At 37.5% G+C, this 22282-nt stretch overlaps 1 protein-coding gene across 7 annotated transcripts in view; it reads right to left on the reverse strand.

Annotated features, from left to right (window-relative positions):
- Positions 1-22282, reverse strand: part of RSRC1 (arginine and serine rich coiled-coil 1) — a 145272-nt gene that overhangs the window by 100894 nt on the left and 22096 nt on the right. For all 7 annotated transcript variants that reach the window (XM_083363694.1, XM_083363695.1, XM_083363696.1 and 4 more), the window contains one exon: positions 13346-13522. In XM_083363694.1, the coding sequence (XP_083219820.1) occupies positions 13346-13522 (177 nt within the window). The remainder of the gene's footprint in view (positions 1-13345; positions 13523-22282) is intronic.

Here is a 22282-nt window from a genome sequence, read left to right on the forward strand (position 1 = left end):
ATACAAGAATCTCGGACAGAAGAAGTTCACAGGATGACTTTGTGTCAGTCATTGTTAGTTCACTTTACATCACAAGTTTGTTACTTGAGAACAAATGAGTGGAAGAATTTTAAATACACAGACTAATTACAAGGCTTACCAAATTTAAAGAGAAAATAAAAGGTACATCTTTTTGAAGTGATATGGCATGATATAAATTCAATGGATATATAACTTTACTTGGTTACCATATGTCTTTCAAATAATACACACAACATATATTTAGAATACTGTAATAGATAATTAATACATTTCATTACATAAGAATTAGCTTAGCCAATAAAACTTTTTTTAACTATCCAAAATATTTTATTTTCAACTGTAGGATAATCAAATCAGTTGGTTTTGATAAAATTGTATTGCCTGCTTTTTACAAGCATGCTTTTACTACTATTGATTATATAAATTAATTCAAGGTCATTTTCTAATTCACTAGAAAATTCTTATAACATCACTATTATTATACAATGCAGAATGATGTGCTACCTAAAAATATGCTCAGGCTGAAGCAATACGTATTCAGCAGGTTCTTCTTGAATGCACATTTCTGAAAGAGTCAGGGGTTCAGATTAGCTCTGCAAATAATCTTCTATGCAAATCCCCAGCTTTACCATCACAAAGTGGGAAATCATATCCTCAGGTCATGACAGCTGTTGTCTTCTGAAACCATTCCAGTTTTTCTATTATATATGTATTACGTAATACACAAGCTTCCTTGATCTCCTTATGGGCTTTATACCCTCCTACCTTCCTGCTTAGGTTTTAGATGCCTGAGAACGGCTACTCACCTGGATGCGAAAGTTACACTCAAGCAGATATTTACTAGTGTTGTGTAAGCACTTAATGTCTGAAGGCAAAACAGTACTTTAGAGGCCACAGGAGCATAAGCACCTCTATGCAATTTCTGAAAGGAGCTGTATCTTTTCCTGGTATCACCTGTTTTTGATGGAGCAATGTTCTTCTTACCCATGTAGAATTTGGACAGGGCAGAGCAAGAGATTCTTCCTTCCATATAACTAAGGTTCCAGGGTTACAAGACCCAACATTTTTTACACTTCACATTATTTGTACAAACCAAGAGTATGAAAGAGTAATTAATTTTTATTTTAATAAAAGCAAAAAGTACTTGAGAAAACAGTTTTAATTGTACCAAATCACATGAAGATCAGTACAATAAAGTCAGAACAAGAGAAGAGATGGAAGGACAGAATCTCAGCATTTTCAGGGAGCAAAGGAACACTGAAAAGAAATGAGAGGCTGATGACCTTTCTCTATCTACTTTCCCTCTCAACTTTATCTTAGTGCGACCTTTTCTCTTCAGGATTTTGGGTATTAAGACATGAATCTCAGATCCAATCACATAATTGTTATAAAATCCTTACTTGTCTGAAGACATCTTACTGATATCAAAACCAGTTTGGTTAAGGTGTTAACTTAGAAACCAGGAAACTCTGAGTTCTGGCCTCTCTTTAGGCATGAAAGCCGCTTGGGTAACTTCGGGCCAGTCACTCTCTCTCAGCCCAACCTGCCTCACAGGGCTGCTGTTATGAGAAAAATAAGAAGCAGAAATATTAAGTATGTTTGCCATCTTGAGTTATATATAAAAAGGTGATATAAATAATATTTATATTATTTCAGGCAAAGAAACTTGTAACTCTGCCTTCCTCAGAATCCCTACTTCTCACTGGAACAGAATAATGGCCTTAGAATCATAATTTACCAGCTAACTAGCAGGCTCCTTATTTTAAATAACTGAATAGCTTTCATGTCACTCCCGCCAATGTATGGAAATACAAGTGTTTAGAACAAAAATCATGAATTAATCCATTTTACCAGTATTTCATATAGAATACCAAATAATTTTACAGAACTCTGCAAATTCTACATGTATGTAGCACTTAAAATGTGAATAAAATCCCCTGAATGACTTCCCTTTCTTAGCAATATTGTTGGCTGGCTTTGAGAAAGGCTGAAAGGTTGAGGAACAAGAGGTATTATTGCAGATGCACATAATTGAGAAAGCCAAACAATAAAAAAATCATATTGATTATAGAAAGCTCATTATTATTTTGACTGTGTGAAACTGTGAAATGTCTTTAGGAAAATGGGATCCCAGAACAGTTTATTGTCCTTGTGCAAAAACAATACATAGAATAGGAATCCATAGTCCAAATGGTTCATGCAAAGGAGACTGGCTCCAGGTTCGCAAAAGACTGAGGCAAGTCTGCATGTTTTGCTTTTAGTTATTTATCTTATATGTTGAATATTTTAAAGGATTTGGATTGGTAAAAGATGAGCATGGATTTAAAACTGGAAGCAGAAACATCACTACTCTGCACTAGGTTAATTATTCCACTGTGATAAGCAAAAGTGCAAATGATCTGAAAACTCTAGTAATGGAAATAATAGAACTATGAAAAATGGGACTATGGTTAAATATGAAGACTAAACTAACCAGAACTGACAATGAAGATATTGGGGCAAGCTATGCTGTGTAGAATCAATTACAGGATCTTAAGAGACTTGCAGATTAACAGGCATTTGGGATAAAAAATACACAGTACAAAATTAAAATTCCATAGAATATTTTGAATATTGCATTTACTTCTTTTACTAAACATATTCATTCAAAATAATTCACAGCTAATAGAGCAGATATGCATCTTAAGGGAAGCCTTCATCCAGTAAAATTATGTCAACCGATACCAGTTTTGTTACTCAAGGAGAGTTTAATTGTCATCATGGTATTTGATTGAGATGTTCAATATGTTGATTAAATTAATCCTGCACAGGTATCAAATAGCACAAATATTTAAATGAGGCATCAATCCAAATACACCTAAAACAGAACAGGTAGGCTATGCAAACTGTGCATTAGGGGGAAAAAATCAATAAATCAATTCAATAATAAATTTATAACTGAATAAACAATGCTGCTATTTATTCTATGGAAAAGCTTTGAATTGTTTTACAGGTGTACTTCATCCAATCAAACATTTAGCATTTGTTAATCCTGAAAGATGACAAGACCTCTTTAAAACACCTCATCTTTTTCAATAAATTTTGCATAGAAACATGTTTCTCAAACACAGAGTTGCCTGCTGTCACATTGGAAGCATGATAAATGTTTAATGAAAACAACACCACACAGCTTGATGTCAGACAACAGCTATCACACAGACCCACTTTGATCTAAACAGGCACTTAAAAAGAGTTCTGAGCATGGTACATACTACAGAACTCTTATAACCTATATGCAAATTAGATAAAATTAGCATAAATGACTCCCTGCTGCATAAAGTATTATGAGGTAAAGAAAAAAGGCAAGTTCCAACAATCTATGATTGCTGTCAAATTCAGGACACTTAAACAGTCCTTGTTTATTTTGAACATCAGCCATGTACTAAGAATTATTGACAAAGGCATTAGCTATGAAAAGAATGATAATAATGATTTAATTTAAAATAAAAAACACTAATAAATATTTTACTAAGAAGCTACTTTAAAAGATTACCAGTAAGGCCAGCACTGTTTTTTAAATTTTATGAAATTTATGGAACATGAGTCCATGTTACAAAAATCATATAAGCAAGAAGTGCCAAATGTGAATTTTTTGGCTTACTTAAGAATAAATTGCTTTCCATTGTAAAGGAAAATGTATATTACCTATGTATTTCCTATTGTTGTAATATATATAATATTAAATTTTTAGAATGAGAAATCTTTTTTTAAAAAAACTTTTCATTAATAAGTTAGTTCTGAATATAGTGATTCTAAACATTTCTGCTCTTTGAAAAATTCTATACAGAAATGTTTCAGAAGATTCTGCAGTTTATTCAATCATGCGCAGAATATTTAAATGTGTTAAGTAATAACTCTAGGTCAGACATGTCAAACACAAGGCCCGGGGGCCAGATGCGGCCCGCGAAGTGGTTTCATGTGGCCCGCGAAGCCATCCTGGAAACAGTGAGGGAACGGCCCCCGCTGCCTTGGCCCTGGCCCAGAGACCCTCCTTCTGCCAGAGACCCTCAGATCTGTCCCACTCCTGCCCAGGCCCCCATAGGCACCCTTGATGCGAACGATGTAGAGCTGGCCATGCCCACCCAAGTAGGCCATACGCACTCTAGCCATGCCCACCCAGTAGGCCATGCCCACCCTGGCCATACCCACCCGGCCCCCTGAGGGCAACCACAATGCTGATGTGGCCCTCAATGAAATTGAGTTTGACACCCCTGCTCTAGGTAATGATTCTGAGTAATACCATGTGGCAATCAGAAAATTGAATCTGATTTTCTACAAAAGAGGAAAGATTTTTAAACAAAAAGGAAAAATGTGATTTAATAAAACTTAACAGATCTTTACGACACAAATCATTGACCTAATTCTTACCATAGTTTTAATAAAACAGGAGAACCTGTTATATAGATCAATACATCTTTTCCTTTTAACTTAATAGTTGTCCTTTACTCACTGACTTTATAGTTTTTAAATTATTGTAATCTGTGATAATCTGAGATAAAGAAGGAATCTCTTGGCTTCACTGCAATTCCAGATCACTATCTCAAAAAAAACCCCAACAACTACTTTTCCCAAGTATTCTTATTGACTGCAAAGCTTTGAGCTGAGCAAAGCCAAATTATCACAGGAAAGCAACCTTATTTAGAAAATTCTGATAAAATGAGAAATGGGGGGAAAAGTCCAAAAGATGGAATAGATACAGAAGGAACTGTGGCACTGGGACTGAGAAATGGTTTTCCAATTGACTATTTCACACTTCCAGTTATTTATTATTTATTATTGGGATTTATATGCCGCCCTATCTCCCGAAGGACTCAGGGCGGCTAACAACAATAACATACAATAATACAGAAGTTAAAAGAAAATTAAATTAATGGCCCTGTAGAATAAATTAAAATTAAAATTAAAATAAGTTAAAAATTAAAGTTAAAAATTAAAAACATAATTAAAATCCCTGTCAGTCCAGGTCAGCCTGGTGGAAAAGGAGTGTTTTGAGGCCGCGGCAAAAGGACTGGAGATCTGGGGCCATCCAAAGCTCAGGGGGGAGCTGGGACCATGGGGCTGGCGCTCCCACAGAGAAGGCCCTCCCCCTGGGGGTCGCCAGCCGACATTGTCTAGCCAATGGTACCCTGAGGAGGCCTTCTCTGTGTGAGCGCACTGGGCGATGGGAAGTCGTTCCCGGCAGCAGATGGTCCTGCAAGTATCCCGGGCCTAAGCCATGTAGGGCTTTAAAGGTAAGTACCAGCACCTTAAATCTCACCCAGAGATTTTATGCTAAAAGTAACCTAAAACTTATCTGAGGATATGCATGATAATTTCAATTTATTACCACTATTTTCTTATTATTTGATTAGGATGTTATTGTGGCTTTAACACATTAAAGGAATTCTGCAGAAGTTAGGCAAATTTAAATAAGCGCTATAGAATATAAAAGCTTTGAACATCCTATTTTTTACCCATTCATTGCTTTTTACTCTTGCTGAAAGTTTTGAAGAAGTGCAGACTCTGAAAATATGTTTTGATAGTTTAGTGGTCCTCATGAAACATGAATTATGGATTTTATTTATTACAGATGATTTTTAAAAAGGAAAAATTACTTTCTCAACATAACAAAATCTTTGAAGATTCTCATTTATTCTGCATTTTTAATTTTAAAGGGAAAGGAACCCTTAAAATGGATAATATTCTAAATGTAGAATTACTTTTAGAATAGAACAATGAGGTTCAAATCATAACTTTCAGTTATTAAGCTGTTTTCTCATGGTGGGTAGCATCTAAGTCAGAACATCATTGGTTTAATATGTACATGCATTTGTTCTGTGCAAAATCTTTCTACTATGTCCTGTTCTTATTCAAGTTACGCTAAATAATTCTTCAAAATGACACAGCTATAAAGAGAAAAATTACTTAGATCCATATTCCCTATACAGATATTTTTTTATTCCTGTCTGATTAAATGAAAATTCAATCCCACTTAAAAGGTATATAAGGAATTAATTACTTCAAGAACATTCCTTCTATTTTCATTCAGAAGTCTATTGGCATTTGCTCCTAACTAGTATAAAATTCTTGGTTTCAATTATCATATGCTAGTTGATCACTGAGAACAAAAATATTGTAATTTTAATTATATAATAATTATGAATATTACACAGAATAAATCAGTCAAGAAAATATTTCATTAATTGTTAAACTAATTAGTTTAACTTATCGTAATATGTGGATTCTAAACAACCTGGGTTTTTGTTTTGTTTAGTTTCAAGAAAAGTCACATTAAAGTATTTAGAGTTGAAGCAATTTAGGAATTAAGTGTATGTTTTACCTAGTTAACCATCTATGTCTTTATCTATGTCTCCAAAATTATTGGAAAGATTCAAATTCAAGAGAACCACCTCAAAGTAGTATTGATATATAAATCCTAGAACTCTCTAACCTTTCTAGAATTTAAAAAGAAAGTGTAAAAATAAAAGCTTAACAGAAGCTATTTATTTTATTTACATATTTAATAACCTGCCAACTAATATTTTTCAGACAAAGACAATTACTAAATGATGCTTAATAGAGGACTAGAATGGCATCTAGAATTTTGTTTTTGCAAGAGAGTACTTCATTACAAATTATTTTTAACACAGTATGATGCTTTTTTAAAATATTAAATTTATTAAAATTTCTACATACCACCATTTAAAAAAAACTTGCTGCAGTATGTAATCCTTAGCAAAGTTAAGATTGCAATCATCACTTGTAGATACAACCTGGAAGCAATTCATTTGTTCAGAGAAGCTGAATGAGAGAGAAAGCTCAAAAGCATAGATGTGCCAAATGCTCATGTGTATATATAAAGTAATAAATCAGAGACAGATGTAAGCACTAGATTTAAATTAATTTGCTTCAGACTTATGCACATTTTGACAATATTAGTATCAGGAGAGTAACTTAAGTATAACAGTATAGAAAATGCATTTACTTACTCCAGACATGAAAAAGAAGTACCTAACACAGTGTAGTCATTTTTGGAAATCTGATAGATGACTTTTATTAGAATAAAAGGTTCCACTGAACAACAACTCACAAAGAGATCTATTAAAATGATCTTCCAGGATTTTTGCCAATGAAAAACATCTGGTTAGATTATGGTCATGCAATAAATACTTCTTTCTTCAATAAATCATAATGTTGATGTTCCAATTATGTATTTAAATTTAGCATCATTGCTATGTCATATAAACCAATTATCTTAAGAAGTGAAAATGTTACTTTATAAACAGTATAAGAAGAAAAAATAGTAACTTCCCATTGAATGTAACATTTTAAATATTTAAGCATTTTAAAAAGAAAACTAAATAGATAACATTTGAATCTGTTAGCAATAGCAATAGCACTTAGACTTATATACTTCTTCACAGTGCTTTACAGCCCACTCTAAGCGGTTTACAGAGTCAGCATATTGCCCCCAACAATCTGGGTCCTCATTTTACCGACCTCAGAAGGATGGAAGGCTGAGTCAACCTTGAGCTGGTGAGACTCAAACTGCCGAACTGCTGGCAGCCAGCAATCACTACTGCATTCTAACTACTCTGCCACCACACCTCTATTATCTGATTAAATGAAGGAAAGAAAATGATCTATAGCAAAATAATCCAGTATAAATCATTTGCCAGAATTACTGAATTTTGGTGTCCTTGGTACTCACTGAGCTTGGAGGTTTTCATTCAGATGTTTCATTATCAAACTAGATAACAACAATAATATTATAAGGAAGTGGGGTTTGCTCTTATTTTCATATACTAATTGTATATACATAGTATATAGTACATACATAGTACATAGTACATAGTATATAAAAATAATAAAAATAGTAAAAATAAATAGTACAAATGGTACATAGTATATAAAAATAAGTGCACCCACTTCTTTCTGGCACTGATGTTACCTAGTTTGGTAATAAACATCTGCAAGAAAAACACCATTACTGAATTTACAACACTGCCATATAACAAAAAAGAATGATCTAATCTGATCATCAAATTTCCAACAGTTTTTAGAAAATGTCCCACCTATTTTAGCAAACATGACTAGGGTATAAATAAATACATACTATGTAAAATACCAGTTTTCTGCAAGCAGAATATGCAGTGTAAATTTAATGCTCTTCTTTGAAAGTAATTTCCATTGTTTCCTATAGTTGCCTATCTATTAGAACATCTAAATTCTGCATCCATTGATCCTATTTTAGATATAGGGTTTCTGAATAATGGGAAGATTTTTACTCATCTCATTTTAAAACAATGAAATGGTGTACTTTCTCAATCTAAGAGGTCCTTGATGCTCACTGAGATTAGTTGTTTTCTTGCAGACGTTTCATTATCCAACTAGGTAACATCATCATGCTACCAATCTAGTCTGTTCCAATTAATCTGTTTTGAATTCTTTCAATATTTATCAGTCTGTTAATACATATAAATCACAAGGGGGGCTATTTTGTTTTGACTTGCATTGCTTTTTAGATTTAGTCCAGGCTGTCTGTCTGATTTAATACTTTTATCGATTTTTTGGTTCTATATGCCATCCAGGGTCCATTAGAGTTGGACGGTATAATAAAGTATTAGCATTTTCTCTTTCTAACAGTTCAGGTTATATGACGATTATTCAGAATGCCTCCCTCCAGTCAATATTAACTTAATGAGGAAGAGTAAATCAAAACAAATACAAGTGGAGACTAATAGTTTAAAGAAGTAGTAGATGTTCCAAATCCAAATGAGGTCATATTCAACAGAAAGTGCAGATATTTATTTTATTTATTTATTTTATTTTATTAAATTTATATACCGCCCTATTCCCGTAGGACTCAGGGCGATTTACAGGGAAAATTAAAAACATAACATACAAAAATTAAAATCAATTAAAACAATTAATTAATTCAAGTCCCCAAAATTTAAAACTAAAACCCAATTAAAATTAAAACCCCTCAGTCTGGGACAGACAGCTCGAAGAGGCAAGTTTTCAGGTCCCGGCGAAATGAACGAAGGGCGGGGACAGTCCTAGGTTCTGTGAGAAGTTGGTTCCATAGGGCCGGTGTGCCCACAGAGAACGCTCTTCCCCTGGGAATAACCCACCAGCATTCCCTAACCGGCGGTACCCTGAGAAGGCCCTCCCTGTGGGAGCGTACAGGACGATGGGAAGTTGATGCCGGCAGCAGGTGTTCCCTTAGATAATCCGGACCCAAGCCATTTAGAGCTTTATAGGTCATTACCAGCACCTTGAATCTCACCCGGAGGGCAACTGGAAGCCAATGCAGCTCGCAGAGAAGAGGTGTTACACAGGAGTATCGGGAAACTCCCATCACAACTCGCGCGGCTGCATTCTGCACCAGCTGAAGCCTCCGAGTGGTCCTCAAGGGCAGCCCCATGTAGAGAGCGTTGCAGTAGTCTAGCTGGGAGGTCACGAGCGCATGGGTGACTGTGCGTAGGGCATCTCGGTCCAGATAGGGCCGCAGCTGCCGCAGCAGGCGAACCTGAGCAAAAGCCCCCCTGGTCACAGCTCCTACATGGTCTTCAAAGCTGAGCCATGAATCCAAGAGGATGCCCAAGTTGCGAGCCCTATCGATGGGGGGTAACACCTCACCCCACATCATTAATGATGGAACAGCCTGGCTAACCCGAGATGCCGGTATGCACAGCCACTCAGTCTTGGCAGGATTGAGACGAAGTCTGTTTCTCCCCATCCAAACCCGGACCGCCTCCAGGCAACGGGACATCACGTCGAGTGCATCACTGGGTTGGTTCGGGGTGCAAAGTAAAAGTTGGGTATCATCAGCGTACTGATGATACCCCACCCTGAAACCACGAATGAGCTCGCCCAGCGGTTTTATGTAGATGTTGAACAGGAGGGGAGAGAGGACCGACCCGAGGGACTCCACAAACGAGAGAACTCAGGGTGGACCTCTGCCCTCCCGTCAACACTGACTGTGAGCGGCCCAGGAGATAGGAGGAGAACCACTGTAAAACAGTGCCTCCCACTCCCAACCCCCTGAGACGCCGCAGTAGGATACCATGGTCGATGGTATCGAAAGCCACTGAGAGGTCTAATAGGACTAGGACAGAGGAACATCCCCTGTCCTGAGCCCGCCAGAGATCATTCACCAGCGCGACCAATGCCGTTTCCGTGCTGTACCCGGGCCTGAAACCCGATTGGTACGGGTCAAGATAATCAGTTTCCTCCAGGAACAGAGGAAGCTGATGCGCCACCACACCACAAGGAGAAGGAAAAGGGGAAGAAAAAAATGTTAATTGGAAATAATTGGAAGATGGCAGTGGTGGGATTTGAATATGTGAACAATCATTTCTCTGTGTGGATGCCACTTCCGGAAGTCCATTCTGGGCCTGGGCAACAAAATATTAGCTACCAGTTCTGGTGAACTGGTGCGAACTGGCTGAATCCCACCACTGGAGATGGGTTTTTCTCAGGTTTTGTACACTGAGACCTTAGCTATGACTAACTTTAACTAATATACCCTTTCTAGAAGAAAGCAACCTTTAAAATGCTAGTGACCTCTAGGATTGACTGCTATTAACAAACTCTACATGCCTTTGCATCTAATCACAAAACTTTAGATGATACAAAACTCAGCGGTCAGGATGGTTTCTGGAAAAACTCAAAAGAGCCACATTACGACTGTGCTTAAAAGCACACACCAGCTGCCAATTTCCATCTGGCTGAATTACAAAGTGCTGGTTATTAGTTTTAAAAACCTAAATGGCTTGTGAAAAATTTTTTCTACAGCTCACATTATCTGAGGAAGTTTTCCCCTTTATTTAAATAATATTTTATTGAAATTTAAAAATTAAAACTAATATAAACTAATAAAATATGAAAAATAAAAATAAAAAATAAAAAGTGCAAGGAGAAGGAAAAAGGGAAGAAAAAAATTGTTAAAAAAGGAAAAAAATTGTAATGAAATGACTTCCCCTTTCATCAAGACAAGTACAATTTCCGTAATTTATCACCTCCTCTAATATTTTAACTTAAAATCTCTTTGTATTATATCTCATCTTTTATTAGCCAACAATGAAGCTTCATTATTCAATCTTAATCAGCAAATTGAAATCCATACATCCAAGTCACTGTTCTGATTTATTATTTGTTTATCTCTTTTAACTATTAAAACCGCAACTTGTTTCATTTATAAATCCATATAACATCTTTGTCAATATTATTCTTGTTGCCTGTCAATTTTAAATACATATCCAAAACAGCCTAATTCTCAGTTTTATCCTCTTCTCTTTTGAGTCCATTTTTACAAAAACAAAGTTCTGAGTGCACTGTTGCCAAAAAATGTTGAATTTTTCTAGAGTTAAAATACTTTTCTCTGTTTTGTATTAGTGGGACTTCTATTTTTAATTATACCGTAATCTTTCTAGTTGCTTCTAGTACCCAGCCTTCAAAGTCTCAACACGTTTTTCTCTAATCCATATTTTCCCAGGAAAAGATTTCTTACACCTAAATTCAAAATATTCACATATTTTAATACATTTTTAAACAAACCACAACACATACTTATAATTATTTCATTATCTTGCTTCTAGTGAATCCCTTAATCTGTTTAAAAGTTTTCCAAAATCCACATTCTAATCACCCTTTTGCTAATTATTTCCAAATAAAAACCAGGTTATGTTCTTCAACTTACATAAAACCTCTTTTGCTAAGAATTGAAGGAAAATAATACAGTGTAATAAAATCAGTCCTTCTCAAGATTCTCAATATCCAAAAGAAATTTACAAACCATATCCAGTGAAAGTGATTAAGAAAGAAAGCCCGTGAACTCAGTGTCTCTTTTGAAGGCTCCAAACCACCGCTTGGGCAAAACTGACAATCCCAGTTCACAAAGCTATAATCAGAGATTGTTTTATGCGGGGAGCATCTATATGATGCATTATGGGTGATCCCAGGCCCTCTTCTTAATCCAGAGAGGAGTTTGGGGAGCCAATTCATTCATCAACTTCTCTTTCCACCACAGTCATTAGCTCCTCACTCTAGCAAAAGGGTCCTGAGTTTGCCATGCTTCCTGGAAGAAGTTTTCCTAAAGTTGTCATAATTGTTTTAATCCTTTTTTTTTACTGTAAACATGTTTCTACTGAAATCACTAAGAAAATTCATATGTACTTATGATAATTTTCTCACCCTGCTGCATATATTTAATTTATACTGTTTTTAATTATTTTAGAATTGTTCACTGCCCAGATTGTGATGGACAGCTATGTAAAAATAAAATAAAGGGTTTATCTAAAGCAATGAAATTGGGAGCGGGGGCTTTTATTATTACAGTAATCTATCTCAGACTCAGGCTTTCATTTAAAATTAGCTAGGATGTTCTCTGAAGGTATTCCTTTATATCAGTGTTTCTTTTAGAAAGAAGACCCCATTGAGGTATCAAAATTAATTGCTAAATTTTGAAAATAATGCAAAAAAATTGAAACAATATCCTTCTTTTCCTCATTAGTTTTTATTTCTTAAATAATATAGGGCTTTTTTTCTTAAAAAATATTTTATAATAGCTAATGAAGTAAATATTTTTACACAGCTCAGAAAATATTTTACAAATATGTCGATTGTAATTTTTATTATGGGAAATATCAATAAATGTAACCCATACAAATACAAACTCTTGTTGGGGTCTTTGGGGAGTTTTAAAAGTGGGACCCTACTCCAGATGTTTTCACTTGAATAAACTGAGAAGAGAGCAGTTTCTGTTGAATATCAAACCCATTGCTTGCTATTATATACTAGTCAAAATCTGTTCTGTTTCTATGCCTTTGGTGATGTATGCTATATAATTTTATTTTGCAATTCCTTTGCTTTATAGAGCTATTTTGTTGGTAAATAAACTACTTCATTTGCTTTTATTTGATATATTAACATACTCTTTTATCATATTCCTACTTTGCATTGTGTATTTTCTGTTTAATGATAAGTATTTGACCTAAAACATGGCCTTCCATTTACACCAATTCCCCCCTCTGTCTGCAAGCTCCTTATCATATCCATTTGCAAGAGGCCTCCACTCCTGTGAGTCTGAACTATACAGGGCATAAACAGGAACAGTAGTAGAAAAGCCTCAGTAAGAACATTAAAAAAGCACTGCTGAATTAAATTAAATTAAAGGGCATCCATGTAGTTCCGCATCCATTTTCTTACAAGAGCCAATTAAATTTCTGTGAAAAGCCCATAAAATGAAATGTCATATAACAACATTCAAAATAGCTCATTTAACATGTTTCTCGTTACCTACCCACTTTTGTTGTAATGCTGCTCTTTCTCTTTCCCTCTGGATCTTTCCTTCTCCCTTGCTTTCTCTTTATCCCTGCCTTTACGTCTTTCTTTCTCACGAGACCCACTACGGGTTCTCCTGTGACTAGTTCTTTCGCTGCTCCGACTGTAGGACCGTTGTTGGGGTCTGGAATGTGATCTATAATTAGAAAAATCAACAAAAAACATGTAAACCAACAACTACAAAAAACAATTACAATAATTTTAATAGTTTAGCTTGGACCAAGCTCGTTCATATAGGCATATTTTTTAAAAAGATGAAAATAAAAGTAAGTAAGTGGGGGGAAAAAATCTAAAAGAAATTAATGAAGCACGAGAGACCAAGTACATCACAAGCAGGGATTTATCATTTCCTTCAAAACACGAAGAAACAAAAACAGGAACCTGTACCAGATTCTCATGCCAAAAGAAACTCCAGAATGATCCAAATGAACCAGTGTTAAAAGAATATTGTTCATAAAAGAATAAAAAAGCACCCAAGCACAAAAATATTTTGACTATATCCTTAATTCTGATTTTTCAAACTGTGTCCATGGAACCCTATGGTTCTGTCAGAGATGAAATGCAAAAGAAAAGAAACCTTTAGAAACCTTTAAATATAGTCCATTTTCTACCACCGGAGGTTTATCTTTTGAACAGGGGTTCTGGGAAGGGGTTCTACAGCTTGAAAAAGTTTGAAAATCCCTGACTTAGTTGATAACGGGAGAAGTTCTCATCCTCTTCCCCCCCCCTTTTATAGCATCTATACTCCTTCTGAAGCCTGCCTAGAAGAGTAAAAGCTAATCCTGAACTATATGAGATATGCAGTGAAAATACAAAAATAGAAGAGCTGCATTTAGTTTGGGACAATACTCCCCTCTGCAGTTTTGTTTCGTTAGAAGGTTACTGTTGATAACTTGTCTTCTTTTAAGAACATTTTTTTCTAGTCTCCTAGACTGGATCATATGAGATACTAAGAACAGCAAAAAATTGTGTTTTGAAATATGTACAAAGTAAAGGAAAATGAAAGAAATCAATAAACTGGTTTCTCATTAAAGGGAATAAAATGCTAACAGCTAATAAAAATGAGAAACTAACTCAGCTCCTATTTTGCTCTAACAGAAAGATGCGCTTTTCATCAGGCAATTGCAATGAATGGAAAAAAAGTATGGGATTGATAGAAATATGGTCAGGGAATCTATATTTACTTTGAGCAAACTCAAACTACCTTTAAAGGACAATATGAAGGTTTTGGCTGCTAGCTTAGTAAAATATTTCTTTAATACCATTCAGAAATCTTATAAAGATGTGCCAAGCAATAGGAAGAGGGCAACAGTTTCCTTATCTTACAAGAAAAACAAACAAAAAAATAGTAAATTGGACATTTGCAGTAATATGGGAATGAAGTGACAATGCCTGAACATCAGCTAGATCTGACAGAGATAGCGGAGGAAAGAAAGAGATGGAAAAATTTAGGCCAGTGACTCAAACATCAGCTGCAACTAAGGTATTGGTATAAGTTATATAAGTGGTGAGGATGTTGTGCGCCAGTTTTTCCCTACTTGCTATTTAAAATCACTCTAAGATAAACCAGATTTTGTTTGACTAAACCCTGGAATAAATCAAGTTTTGATTCTGTCAAATCACAGCTCATCTGAAACATTTTGGTAAAAGAACTCAAGTCCAAGTTTTGCAAATCAGGGTTCAAAACAGCATTCATGCACATGCCCACTTGAAAACTATTTAGCACTTCAGAATTGTTCACTCAGCGGTGCTTCAAATTGTGTTGGAATATGAATGTAGCATTAGTCTGCAATTCTTGAAAGCAGTCTTTCCTGGGATCACATAACAGGTACAGATACCATCAGTGCAACCCCAGGGGAAAAAACAGTTGCTTCAGAGTGTTGTAGACAGATGCTAAGTCGATATTCCCATTCATTCTAAAGCATCTTTTGGAAATTGAATTCAAAGCTCTACATAATTTTTTAGATTAATTAGCCAGTCAGCATGATTGTTTCTACCCGTCTGATCCAATCAGGCAGGATGGGTGTGCTTCAGGTCCCACCAACCACAGAATGTTGTTGGGGCCTAGAAGATGTGCCCTTTTCTGCTTATGGAACTTATGGAACATTTTACCTATGGAGAGCAGGATGACCCTGACCCTTCTAGTCTTTTGTAAGGCCCTGAAGACCTCATTCTGGGCTGGGGCTAGAGTCCCGAGAGTCTATAGCACAGGTCTGCAACCCGCGGCTCCGAAGCCGCATGCGGCTCTTTCAGATGTCTCCTGTGGCTCCCAGTTCTCTGCCATGTGCAGTCCAAAAAAAAAGTGGGACTAAAAAAGTTCAACCAATCAATTCAAATATGCAGGGTAGGTGCATATCTTGCCTTGGCTCCACTCTTCAGTCAAACCCTGTTCTGCACATGCGCGCACACATTTTTTTGCGGCTCCCAGTTTTTCCTTTTCTGAGGGAACCGGTTCCGAGTGGCTCTTTCACTGTTTCAGGTTGCTGACCCCTGGTCTATAGTGACCTGCTTCTTGGTTATGCTGGTGACTTGAGTTGATCTGCTCAGTCACTGTGTATTGTAACTTTTGTGATGTTTATAATGGTTTTATTTTATTTTAACTCTGTTGTACAGTCACTTGTTGTGATGGCTATGTAAATTGGATGGATCGATAACCAAGTCTAACCTGGTTACATTAGCCTCATCTCATCTGATAATGAGACATTATCTCACTAAATAGATACCTCTCGATTTAAAGTATTTAACGAAGTGTAAGAATTTATGTTGCATTGATCAAACATCACTACCAGCATTGTGTTCAGTTCGGGACACATAACTGCAAAAAACAGATTAATTGAAACAATTTCAAATGGGGGAGTTCAACACTGGAGGTGGCTGCTGGATTGTTGGCAGATTCCATCTCCCCCACTTGCTCCCTACCCATCCATTTTTTGTTATCATATTGATGTATTCTCATTTTCTTTTTCAGTGTTTAATTTATTGTCGTATTAATTTCTTTTTTGTTTACACTCTCTTCATTTCTTCCTTTTTATTGTTGTAAGCCTCCTAGAGTAGTCCTACAACAAGATAGGTGGTAAACAAATTTAACAAATAAATAAATTTCAAAGAAGGCAAAGAAACTGATCAGGCATATGATCTGATCTAGGCAAATCCAAAGCAGAAGGAATGAAATCACTGGGGATGTTTGCCTTGATTTAAGTTACAAAAATTCTGGATGAATGTTTATGTAGTATAAAAAAATCCCAATTATTATTTTTAAAATAAAAATGGCAAACTATTTAGCTATAAAAATAGCATGGTGATTAGGAATGATTCATTAATACAGAACATTATTGTATCTAATTTATAGAGCACACAGATGCTTGGCATCGCTTAGCATCTCTAAATATTAACACCATATAAGCAAGATTCCACTATTAAACTCATAAGCGATCTCTTTATTTCTTGAGCAATTTGCACACATATTTTTAACAAGGCTGCAAATATCTATAAAGGACTATCCGGTTATTGTAAAGCAGGTACTAATCTGCTAATTTCTTCACAATTAATTGAAATATTAAATATTGAATAAAGTATCTTGCAGTAATTTTAACATCTGCTCATAAGCATAATTGGTTTTGCAAGAGCCTTATGTAATCCAAACACTAAGTTGAAACAAATAAAACAGATTTTAAAACAGGTTTGAGAAAATCTGCATCTAATTAGCAGGTAGGCATCACAACTGCATAACATTTTATACATTTGTATTTATGAAGTAACAGAAGATCTAAGAACTTTTTAAAATGGCGTTTATTGTTCAAATAAGACTGTGCTGCATACTAAAGTGATTTAAGTCCTTATAGAGCTGCTTTGAAAAAGATCATAAATGGTGAAAGAAAACATGTGGAAAACTGTAAAACTAGAAAGAATTTGCGACAAAAAACAGATCCGCATTCCATAACCAAAAGGAAACTACACTTAATTAATGTACACTACGTCTGCAATATCAGTCTAATAAAGAGTGAAACTACTAATTTTCATTGTTCTGTAGTGATTGTGGTCATTTAACATTCATCCAACAATATTATACTAATAAAATAAAACATTCATTAATCTTTTTAAAAATACTGCAATTTAAAATTTAACCTATATACAGTTTTCAGAAAGGTAAAAATAGTTGGATCTTCTTCTTCCTCTGTTGTAGAAGACAGATTAAGTAAGTTATACTCACTAGAAAACAGAACCAATTGCACTCCATGTTGAAATTGCTAGTATGCTATATTTTGAGAATCAAATCTATCAATACCAGCATCAGTTATTAAAGCTAAATAAATATCCCATTGTTTTCAAATGATGGTCATTACAAACGTACTAATTAAGAACAAGATAGTTCAAAGTTAGACAACAGTTAAGAGAAAAGAACTGACAGAATTGCATTTTTTTTTATTCAGTGATGTATCTGCAGCTATCTCATATTGTTCAATATAAAATTAATCATATTGAATGAATTCAAATTTAGTTTATAAACTTATGCTTAGCACACCAGTGGAATCTGGATTCGACTGGAGAAGAGGAAAGTAACATATCAAATGTGTATGCATTTTTTACTGAACCAAATTCCATACCAATACTATTGTTAAGACACAGTATCATACTGTTGAAGTATATATCTTTTACCACAATCCAGTCTAGATAAAAGCATTCTTTATTCCATCTAGTTTATACATTTCTTATATCTAGCCATCAAACCTAAGATGATTTCCAAAGAACTGATATTTAACTATTATTAGAATCTTACTAGAATTTCTCAAAATCACATTCAGATTTATTGCTGAATGCATAATAAATAAAATGTGTAGACCATTTAATATGAAATGTTATATAATTTCTGACACCACATTATATGTAATTTACTGTGTTTTGCTTGCCAAAACTCAGCACATTAAAAAATTAATGAAACTAGAGATTATTTAATATTTTCCATGGTGCATACTGAACAGTTTATTTGCTCCATCCATGCATCTATCCATCCATCCCAGGATAATTCCCCTAACTCAGTTCCCTTATCTAACCCCATTAGTGATGCCTTGCTTTGTTCAAAAAACAGAGTTCCAAGCAAAAACAAGACCTGAATTTACTATTATTTAGCATTTACCCAATGAGAAATCCCTTGTTAGAAAAGTCTGTTTCTCATACTAGCCACTCAAGTGTTTCAAGACACCCATGAAGACAGCATGAAGGCAACAGTAGTTAAATATTTAAAATGGCATCTTTATACAGTATTCATAGTAGCCTTGGGTGAGATAGGAGACTATAAATTTGATAAATAAATAATTTAGTCAATATACATCTCCCTTTATCTTTTTATTCAACACACCAGTACTAATAGAAAAAAAATCCAGAAAGGCAAGTAGTTATATTTCACATCCTATATAACTCATCTGATCCTAGTTCTCTTTATACAGTAATTTCACCTTAATATATGACAGCTTGAAGAACCCGAGAATGCCATACATATATTAGCCTGACCTTTACCTAATTATGTTGCATACAACTATTTTTGCATAGAAATTATAAGCTGTTTAGTTAGAATGCCTACCTATCATTTTTATTTATTATATTTATATTGCGTCCTTATTTTGTAAGGTAAAGATGGTATATATAATAGTCCTTCCTCCCATCTTCCCTGCAATAACTGCTCTGAGCAGTGGCTTGAGTTGAGAGTAAGTTACTGGATTACTCTTAAATATAATCACCAAATAATAATACCATTAATACCAGTAAACGTATCATTCAATAAAAGTGAAAAATATAACCACTGTGGAATTTCTTTAACTGAGAAATACAACGGTCAATAAAACTAAAACCAAAATCCATCCTAGTATTGTCAAAAATCTCAAACAGAGCAAAATGTCTCTATAATAATAGTTGAAACTTTCATTTAAACACTGTGATACCAATAAAAACTAAAATTTAAAATGTTAGATCCTATTATTTTAACAGCATTTTTCACAAATTTATACATAATTGGGGGATTCTCTCAATACACAAATACACAAGCACATCTCAATTGAACACAAACAATTGGTGTTTTTTTTTAAAAAAACAAGACTAAGATGGCTTTTAATGTCTAGATCAGGGGCCGGCAACCTGAAACAGTGAAAGAGCTACTCAGAACTGGTTCCCTCATAAAAGGAAAAACTGGGAGCCGCAAAAAATGTGTGCGCATCCATGTGCATACATGCACATGCGCACAACAGGGTTTGACTGAAGAGTGGAGCCTAAGGCGAGACATACACCCGCCCTGCCCCCTCCGCTCCCATTCACTCACATTTTGCTTGCAAAAGCTCTCTTGCTCTCTCATTCACTCACACTTTGCTCAAAAAAGCTTCCCTCTCCCTCTATTCACTCACACTTCGCTTGAAAATGCTTCTCTCTCGCTCTCATTCACTCGAAAGGCCAGCCACGGCGCCTCCATTGACTTCCATGGGGATGCTTTGCAATGAAGGGCACGATTGAAACCACTCCCGGTAGTGCTGCTACTGCTAATTTTTCCACTTGCTGATTGGTTCCGATGAAACCGGAGAACCCCCGGATCCCACTGCTGGGGGTGGAGGAGGCTGCCCAGGTTTGGCCGTAGTGGAAGCTGATGACAGTAGCAGTGGAGGCGGTGGCGAGAGAGATGCTGGAGGTCTGCCGCATCTCCGTCAGCCTCCGCCTCCCCACAGAAACAAATTCCCATGCTGGCCTCAATGGCAGCAGCAGGCCGGGCAATTGCTCCAGCTGCGGCGGCTGCTGTTGGGGCGGCCTAGTGCACTCACCGAGAGACACTGGAGGTGCTCCAGGCCCGGGGTGGGGCCGCTGCGCTTTGGTGGCTATGGCAGCACTGCTTGCCTGCCGGGCGTAAGCAACAGGAAAGTGGTGGTGGGGACAGCTGCTGTTGCAGCAGCCTTGTGCACTCGGCAAGAGACGCTGGAGGTGCTTCGGCCGTGGCAAAAGCCAACATCAGTAGTGGTGGAGGCCGCAGTGAGAGAGATGCTGGAGGACTACCGCATCTCTGTCAGCCTCCGCCTCCCCCGCAGAAACAAATTCCCGTGATGGCCCCCATGGCAGCAGCGAGCCTCAAGGGCCGGGCAATTGCTCTGCTGGCGGCAGCTGCTGTTGGAGCGGCCCTAGTACACTCACTGAGAGACCCTGGAGGTGCTCCAGGCTGCATGTGGTAGCCGCTGCGCTCGCCGTCTTTGGCGGCTGTGGCAGCACCGCCTGCCTGTCGGGCGTAAGCAACAGGAAAGTGGTGGCGGCTCTTGCAGCAGCCTAGTGTGCTCACTGAGAGACGCTGGAGGTGCCCTCTTTTCTCTGCTGCCTGACCTGAACGAAGAAGAGGCGGGGGGAGCAGCTCCGCCAGCCTCCACCGCCTCCTTCTCTCCTCTGCCTGGCCCGAACAAAAAGGAGGCAAAGGCAGCCACTCCGCCAGCTTCCACCTTCTCTCCTCTGCCTGGCCCGAACAAAGAGGAGACGAAGGCAGCAACTCTGCCAGCCTCCGCCACCCCCTTTTCTCCGCTGCCTGGCCCGAAGAGGAGGTGAAGGCAGCAGCTTTGCCAGCCTCCACTGCTCCCTTCTCTCCTCTGCCTGGCCCGAACAAAGAGGAGGCGAAGACAGCAGCTCTGCCAGCTTCCACTGCCCCCTTTTCTCCGCTGCCTGGTCTGAATGAAGTGGAGCCTCTTCATTCGGGCCAGGCAGTGGAGAGAAGGGTGTGGCGGAGGCTGGCGGAGCTACTGCCTTCGCCTCCTCTTCGTTTAGGCCAGGCAGCGGAGAGAAGGGTGTGGCGGAGGCTGGCAGAGCTGCTACCTTCAGCTCTTCCTTCGGGCCAGGCAGCTGAAAGAAGGGTGCGGTGGAGGCTGGCGTAGCTGCTGCCTTCGCCTCCTCTTCGTTCAGGCCAGGCAGTGGAGATAAAGGGGGCGGTGGAGGCGACATCGTGGCACAATCTGGAGACTGAAGGTGCTGCATCGCTATGAGGGATGGCAGGGGTAAACGGTGCCCCCTCCAACAGGGTGCAGCGAGAGGAACCGCTGCCTCTGCTGCCGCCAAGCCCCAGGCAGGCGGATTCCCATACAGCGGCGCAGATGCCTCCAGGTTCCTGCACAAACAGCGGCGGGGGAGGCGCGCCAATGGCTTGGATTTGTTGCCAAGGTCAGCAGGCCTGGCAGGCACCGCGGGGGAATCTCTTGGAAGATCCAATGCCTGTGGGACAGCCAAAAGGTGGGGGCTGACAGGGGAAGCTTCCGAGAACCCCGGTGAGAAGTTTGAATTGATTGATTGAACTTTTTTAGTCCCACTTTTTTTTCCCCAGAACTGCACATGGCGGAGGAGGACTAGTAACTGCAGGAGACGGCTTAAAGAGCCGCATGCAGCTCCGGAGCTACGGGTTGCCGACCCGTGGTCTAGATAATAGATGCCAATTCAGAAACAAGAAAAAAAGAAAACTGGAAAGGCTATATGGACAAAAAGCAAGTGAGTTATTATTTAAATGTGTAACCACTCATGTCATATATAAATGACCCTGGGCTGCTTATAAATAAAACAACTTAAAACAAGAAAAAACAAGAAAAAAAACAATATACAAGGATATATAGAACCATCATAAAATACTCATACCTCATAATCCCATTCATCAACACAATCAGTACAGCCACTGTACCACCAGACTACCATCTCCCCAGGCCTGTTGGCAAGAAGCATGTCTAATAAAGAATATCTGTAGCTCAGGATTGACATGAGGGGTCCTTGGTGCTCTCTGAGCTTGCTTGTTTTCTTGCAGATGTTTCATTACCCAAACTAGGTAACATCATCAGTGCTCTGAAGCATGTCTTTAAGACCTTGCAAAAAGCCAGAAGAATCAGGGCAAATCTGATTTCTG

The sequence above is a fragment of the Vipera ursinii genome (genome assembly GCF_947247035.1).
Source record: "Vipera ursinii genome assembly, chromosome: 5".
Taxonomy (NCBI): domain Eukaryota; kingdom Metazoa; phylum Chordata; class Lepidosauria; order Squamata; family Viperidae; genus Vipera; species Vipera ursinii.